The sequence below is a fragment of the Mus caroli genome, unplaced genomic scaffold, assembly GCF_978045245.1.
Source record: "Mus caroli unplaced genomic scaffold, Mus_caroli_1 scaffold_2, whole genome shotgun sequence".
NCBI classification, from domain to species: domain Eukaryota; kingdom Metazoa; phylum Chordata; class Mammalia; order Rodentia; family Muridae; genus Mus; species Mus caroli.
This window is the reverse complement of record NW_028227257.1, coordinates 320,037-327,030: the sequence shown is the minus strand read 5'-3', so window position 1 is coordinate 327,030 and position 6,994 is coordinate 320,037. Positions and strand designations below refer to the sequence as shown.

At 49.3% G+C, this 6,994-nt stretch overlaps 1 protein-coding gene across 3 annotated transcripts; it reads right to left on the bottom strand.

The window, feature by feature from the left end:
• Nucleotides 1–2,158: 2,158 nt before the first annotated feature.
• Nucleotides 2,159–6,346, bottom strand: Samd10 (sterile alpha motif domain containing 10). Of its 3 annotated transcripts, none has more exons than XM_021155431.3 (5): nt 6,079–6,346; nt 4,594–4,775; nt 4,338–4,509; nt 3,714–3,854; nt 2,159–3,565 (listed from the first exon to the last, which is right to left on the bottom strand). In XM_021155431.3, exons 1-5 carry the CDS (start codon nt 6,200–6,202, stop codon nt 3,543–3,545), a joined length of 642 nt encoding a protein of 213 aa, XP_021011090.1. In that variant the 5' UTR covers nt 6,203–6,346; the 3' UTR covers nt 2,159–3,542. The 3 variants fall into 3 exon arrangements, with proteins under 3 accessions (XP_021011090.1, XP_021011091.1, XP_021011092.1); XM_021155432.3 differs by having other exon boundaries at nt 6,112–6,346; XM_021155433.3 differs by having other exon boundaries at nt 4,594–4,759; nt 6,079–6,242.
• Nucleotides 6,347–6,994: the final 648 nt, after the last annotated feature.

The following is a 6,994-nucleotide window of genomic DNA, read 5'->3' as shown; positions in this document are numbered from 1 at the left end:
CGGTCACTGGCTATTGAATCAACTTCTCCCTTCTTTGTGAACAGTGTGGTCCTAGACCAACACCAGTATCTACCTTCTCTGGCCCCGAGCCTGGGCTGCTGGTGTAAGCTCTAAGGGGTGGGTGGGAGGATGACAGCTCAGCCCACACAACTTGGAAATAAATGAGGCAGAGAAATAAAACACCCCTTTGACAGACTAGGAAGGGCCAACTGGCTGATAAGGAGGTAGAGTGCAAAGCCAGGGGCTCCACAGGAGCACTCAATAGGGAAGGGAAAAATTCAGCTTTCATTTGAGTCATAATACTGTTATCTGTCCTCAGCCATGCCCACTGTTTTGTTTGTTTTGTTTTTTTTTTTTTGTTTTGTTTTGTTTTTTTTTTGGTTTTTCGAGACAGGGTTTCTCTGTGTAGCCGTGGCTTTCCTGGCACTCACTTTGTAGACCAGGCTGGCCTCGAACTCAGAAATCCGCCTGCCTCTGCCTCCCGAGTGCTGGGATTAAAGGCGTGCGCCACCACGCCCGGCTTTTTTTTTTTTTTTTTTTTTAAAGATTTATGTCATGTATGTGAGTACATTGTAGCTGTCTTCAGACACATCAGAATCAGATCCCATTACACATGGTTGTGAGCCACCATGTGGTTGCTGGGAATTGAACTCAGGACCTCCGGAAGAGCAGTCTGCACTCTTAACCACTGAGCCATCTCTCCAGCCCCCCACTGTTTTTTTTTTTTTTTTTTTTTTTTAACAACTTTTCACTATGTAGCCCTTTGTAGACCAGGCCAGCATCAAACTCAGAGATCTGCCCGTCTCTGCCTCCCATATGCTGGGATTAAAGTCTTTTACCTTTTGTGAATCTCCCAGGATGTGGAACATCAGAATGCTGGTGGGGATCAGTGTGCACACTGAGGTGTGTTCAAGGCTGTCAGCTTTCCCTGTGTAAGTCTGAGTTTTCACAAGTGTGATATACCAATGCCCATAGGTTATTACATGTCTAAGTGACCATGTGTTATCAGGTGGTAGTCATATATAGGCATCGTGATGTAGGTGAGGGCACTACATTCCCCGAAGCTGTGAACTGCCTGAAGAGGGTGCTGGAAACTCAATTCTGCAAGAGCAGCAACTGTGTTCTCTCTCTCTCTAGCCCCACCTCCCTGTAATTTTTCTTTATGTGTGTATCTAAGTGTCAAGACATTTTACAATGCACTTATATGCACCATGTGGTATGTCATGTTTAGTGTTAGTGATTATGCATTGTATTTATGCACTTGGGTAATTATGTCTGTGCATATGGGGATGTTATAAATCTTTGTACAGATCATTGGCCAATTGTGCAAGTGTGTTTGTACATATTTAAGCATGTCTGGGTGTTGTGTCACTATGTTTGTGGCCTATACCTCAATGTTCCTATTGTATGTCTGGTTACTGTGTTCAGAGTATGTGATTCATGTGCTATGGATGTCAGGGTATGGCTGAAGAGTAAGCCCCAACAAATAATCATGTTAAACTGTAGTGATGGTTTATTTGGAAAAGGGGTCTTTGTAGATGTGACTGACATTTCTGAGATCTATCTGGACTAAGTGAACCCTAAATTTAAAGAGGATATTTGAGAGGTAGATGAGAATGATCACAGAAATAGATTTGTGATATAGCCTCTAGCTCAGGAATACCAGACAGCCACCACAAAGCTGAATAGATAAGGAAGAACTCTTCTCTACTTTTAGAACACCTGTTTGTTTCTTTGCTGGATTTGGGACACAAGCCATGTCCAGTATCACTGAGCTATACTCCCAGACCATGAATCAGCAAATATCCACTACTAGATCAACTCCAGAAAGCCTCATTCCATGTGCCATGTGTCCAAACTGTTGTTTTGAGTGTGTCAGGGTTGCTATGTCCCAAACTGGGATGATATCCCATTTTATTTTTTAAGTTTCTCTCTCTCTCTCTCTCTCTCTCTCTCTCTCTCTCTCTCTCTCTCTCTCTCTGCTGCGACAAGGATGCTTTATTTTTTTATTTTTTTACTTGAGACATCTTGTTTGTTCTGATGTCCTGGAATTACCAGGTAGCTTTCTCAGGATGCAACACCACTGCCCTCTAGTGGTGTTCTATCTGCAGGCACTGTCCTAGACACCCTTTTGCTCCCCAGAGATCCAACACTGATGGCATTTGAGAACCAGATTTATTTCTGATTTTTTTTTTTTTTGGTCAGAGTATAAAAAAGTGACCAAAAACCAAGGAAGACAGGACAGGGGCATAGGGAAGAAAAGACAGAGAGAGGGGGGGCAGAGAGGGCCCTCTGGCTGCAGGCACCAGGACTGGGGATTCTAGAGTCAGGCAAACACAATAAGGGAGCCCCCTTCCATGGATGGAGGGCATACAGGATGGAAGATGCCAGGCCAATGGCTCAAATTAACTGTAATGAGCAACCTTGAATCGAGGCCAGCTCTTGGCACACAGAGGGGACTGGAGGCTGAGCCTCAACTGTCCCTGAGATTTTAGAGTTCCCTGGGAACGTTGGTAGAGAGCAAAGTGAGAGTGAGCTGCCAGGGTCATCCTCCTTGTCCTCCTTCCTGGCAGCAACAGCCCCCAAATATCCAAGGAGGGGTTGTCCAGGTGTCTGGTGACACATGAAAGAACTGCCCTACATGATTTTCTTGGTTGAGAACAGGTTTTCTTGGGAAAGCCACAGAGGTGCACATGAAGACAGACAGACAGACAGACAGACAGACAGACAGATACAAACACACATTCTTCAATATGGTCTCTAAGAGCCAGGGAATAGGGAAGCTGTTTAAAAGCATGACTTCTTCAAAGGTAAGATTGAGAACATTGCTGAACTGGTGGGCTGAGCATAGAGTCACCTGTACAGCACTGGAATCCATGCCACTTACTGGCTTTGCAGCTTGAGCCTCTTGGACCCCTCTCAACCTCACTTCTAACGAGTGGGTAGGGTATACTGACGTTTCATAATCACCGAGTGAAGCACATGGCATGATGATTGATCACCATTAGTATGGACAGCAGGTTGGGCCTGCTGTACTCTGAGAGAGCTAGGGGACAGATATACTTGAAAGAGAACCAAGACAGCTTGTCCCACTGTGTGGCTGATCTGGGGGTGCCCAGGAAAGACACAGAACTAAGATTTAAGGGGAAGACTCATGACTCAGATGGGGGATGGTCACATGTTGGAGGGAGAATAAATAAACAGACTCCCTGGGAGTCTGGGGACATTCAAACCCCACTCTAGTTCCAGGCAGCTACCCTGTTTGCTGCCAGCAGCACCAGGGGATGGAACCTGGGCTTGGATCTCAGAAGAAGGGTCTATAAGCAGGCAGCAACCACCCACCCAGCCACAGGGCAGAACCTGTAGTGCCTCTCCAGAGACACCTGGAGGTGGAAGTCTTGCTCCTCCCTGATCACTGGGCTAGGTTTAGCCACTAGGGTATCCTGCAGGATCCAAAGGGGCTGTAGGGCCAATTCTGACTCATTCTTGGCTGTGGGCTCTGGTCACAGTGTTGGGGTCTGGGGTCCAAGTATAGGCAGCAGCTAGGACATGTTTCCGAAGGAAGCTGTACGATGGATAGGAGGAAAAGTTGAGTTTTGGCACATCCAAGAATGGTCCTTACTGGATGCCTCCAGCCACCCTTTTGTGTCGAGAAAAGTCACCCTCCACCTTCAGCCTAGTCCCTCCCTCTAAACCTGGTTCCTGATACTAACCTTGGCTGAGCAGCTGCAGGCTCCGCCCCTCCTCACGAACCTGCAGGTGGAGCACCTGCTGCAGCACCTCCTGCCTCTGAGCCTCTTGGGTCAACCCCATTCTCTGCAGCTTATCTGCATTCAGTCGAAGCAGAGCTCGGCCTAGGGAGAGAGAAGGAAAAAGGCAGTGAGGCAAACAGAAGCAAAGCATAAGACTCTATCAGGATAAAACAAACAAACAAACATGACCAAGAAAGTGGAGCAGAGCCGGGCGTGGTGGCGCACGCCTTTAATCCCAGCACTCGGGAGGCAGAGGCAGGCGGATTTCTGAGTTCGAGGCCAGCCTGGTCTACAAAGTGAGTTCCAGGACAGCCAGGACTAAACAGAGAAACCCTGTCTCAAAAACAAAACAAAACAAAAAACAAACAAACAAAAAACAAACAAACAAAAAAAAGAAAGTAGAGCAGAGATTCAGAGATTCTTAAAGGAAGAAAGGTAGAAAGAAAGACAGGATTGATTAAAAGATAGAGGCCAATCAGAGAAGCAACACACACACACACAAGGCTGAACTCAGGAGGATACAGAAGACAAGGCTGACTACGTCTTGAGCATTCTGTTTCTCCCTAACCAGTGACCCCACTATACCAGTGATGGCATGCTGGGAGAAGGCCTCGACGTAGACGAGGTAGTTGTGAGGACAATGCTTCTTGAGCCACTTGCAAACGTCTTGCTGGCTCCACAAGACCACTGGCCTTGTCAGGCCACCCAGCGAAGGGCTTGTATGGTACAAGCCATAGTGATCAGAGTAGAGCCGGGCCTGCAGGTGGGGAGGTAAGGTTAGTTGAGTGAAGATAATAAAACTGAGAGCAAGGCCAAGGATTTAGGTGGGATAGGTAGGCACCTGGGGGATCTCTGAGCCCGGCTGTTGAAGGAGCTTGATTGGCCTGCTGCTGGATGCCCTCTGGCTGCGGGAGTCATGCCACGTGAGGCTGGTGCCTGGTGTCCGAGGCAGGTGGCAGGGTATGTTCTCAGCTGATACTGTGTGCTCTAGGAGAGTCTGGCAGAAGCTGAAATGGGCAGAGGCTGTATGCAGGGATGTGCATACAGAGTGGTCAGGGGCAAGCTCCTCCCCTGTGACTCAGCTCCCTGACAATTAAATCTTCTCTCTACCAATGAGGGGAGTAATAATTTCTCCTGTAGGGGGAATCGTGAGCCCCTGGGACCAAAACTTTTTTTTTTTTTTTTATTTTTGCAAGAGTTGTCTTGAGAACTTTAGGAAGATAAGCTGGTCTTGCCTTTCCCTTTATCAGCTGATAGGCCACACTCTGGCCCCAAGGTACTGAGATTGGAGGATGATCCTCGCCATAGCCAGGCCAGTCGAGCAGCATCTCTAGGGCTGCCCTGACTTGCTTTGCCCTTGGCTTGGGCTGACAGGCAAGCCTCCTACATGCCATACAGGACCAGGGTGTGCACAGATCTTTGTCTTTAATAGTGTCTAACTATGACTCACTGACAAAAAGTTTGAACTATGGGAAAGCTGACAAGAAGCACTTGCCAGGCACATGCCAGATTTCTTTTCTGTGTGGCTTCCGCAGGGCCTACCCCAGGACAACTAGTGTGAATAGGATACCAGCTAGGCATGGACTAGTTAACACAATCCTTCTCCCACTAATTCATTGCACTTGCTAAGTTAGTTTTAGGGTCATTTATGGTAATCACATGAGTCTGGGGATGACCAATGTCTTGATGCACCGAAAGCATCCATAAGTACTGTATATAACTCTATGTGGTACCTGCAAGTCAACAGAAGAAAGAAGGTGGGCTTAATAAGTGTGTGGCCCCTATTCTGAGGTAGCCTGTAGTACCATAAGATTTATTCTAATGGGGCAAGGTTCAAGGAATTGGCACTGTGGTCTGAGGGCTTTGCAGGGCCTTCCCTGGTCTAGGGCTAGAAGGCTCCTCATGAGGGAAACCAGTCGGACGTCTTGGCTATAACCGCACCTGCCAAGGCCGCTCAGGCCCCGCCTATTTCCTCCCTGTACTGGGCCAGAGTCTGTCGTTCCCAACCTCAACCTCGGAATTATACGCCTCGCCTTGTCTCCAACCCCAACGTTAGGGCTTGGGGAGGGTTTTTCTCTATGTGAAGTAAAGGGTGACAGGAGTGTGGTGGTGTCATCTCTGTGAAGAATCTCCTGCCAGTCATCCCCACTCCAAGTCAAGGCCTGAGAATAACCGCCGCCCTCCCGCCCCATAACGCTGGACAAAGGCCCTTGGACTCTAGTAAAGACTTCCTCCCCGAAGCGGCCGCACCCGGAAACCCTTTGAGTCTAGCCCCGGTGCTCTCCTTGGGCCCCGGTACCCTTCCCGCTCTCAGCCCGCTGCTCACGATATTCCTGCGCCTGGGTCCATCCCAGCTCACCGTCCACATCCGGACGCTCCCCGAAGCCCGGACGCACAGCCCCGGCGCGAGCTCGCGGGGGGCTCAGCTTGGACCGCAGCTCGGTGAACATGGAGCCCGCGGATGTGCGGCTCGGGCACACGCCCCTCGCGGAGCACCAGGCAGCCAGTGTGGCCGGTGGGCAACGCGCACCGCGTTCCCACCCGCCGCAGCCGGCCAAGCCCAAGCCGGTCCCCGCGGCCGGGGAGTCTGCGCGGCAAAGCACCTGCCGCCCAGCCCTGGGCGCAAGGCGCGCTCCGGGAGCTCGGAGGTGTATCGGCGGCGCGCGGGGCTGCGTATGCCGAGGATGTCCGCCAGAGCGAAAGGCGTCCTTGCGCACCTGGGAAGGACTCCGTGGACCAGCCTCTCTTGCAACCCGCTGGAGGGCCTTTGCAGTTGGCAGGCGAGGTCCCCTCGGTCTGGTGGTGGTGGGGATAATCATACCTGTGCGCTTTTACCTACTCAGGCTGGCCAAGGGCCACATCATTCTCTCCCAAACACCTGTGTGTCCTAATTTGCCCATTCCCTTTTTTTTTTTTTTTAATTTTATGAGTGTTTTGCCCGAGTGTTTACCTGTGCACTACATACATACCTGGTGTCCAGAGGAGGATATCGGTTTTCCTGACACTGGGGTTATGGACAGTTGTGAGCTGCTGAGCTGCCACATGGGTAAATCCATGTCCTCTGCAACAATGAGACATTCTCTTAACCACCGAGCTATATTTCCATTTTCACTAACTCGTTCCACATATATATATGCATATATATAATAAATATATATGTATATATGTACACATATGCATGTATATTTGAGATTAATTTTTTTTAACTTATTCACTTTACATCCTGCTCATTGCCCCCTCCT

Excerpts from the sequence above, each read along its gene's own strand:
- Samd10 (XM_021155431.3), bottom strand. The coding sequence starts at position 6,202 with ATGTTCACCGAGCTGCGGTCCAAGCTGAGCCCCCCGCGAGCTCGCGCC. Across the intron at positions 4,510-4,593 it reads CGGGCTCAGAGATCCCCCAG|GCCCGGCTCTACTCTGATCA; the intron begins GTGCCTACCTAT and ends CCCCACCTGCAG. Across the intron at positions 3,855-4,337 it reads CTCCCAGCATGCCATCACTG|GCCGAGCTCTGCTTCGACTG; the intron begins GTATAGTGGGGT and ends CTCTCTCCCTAG.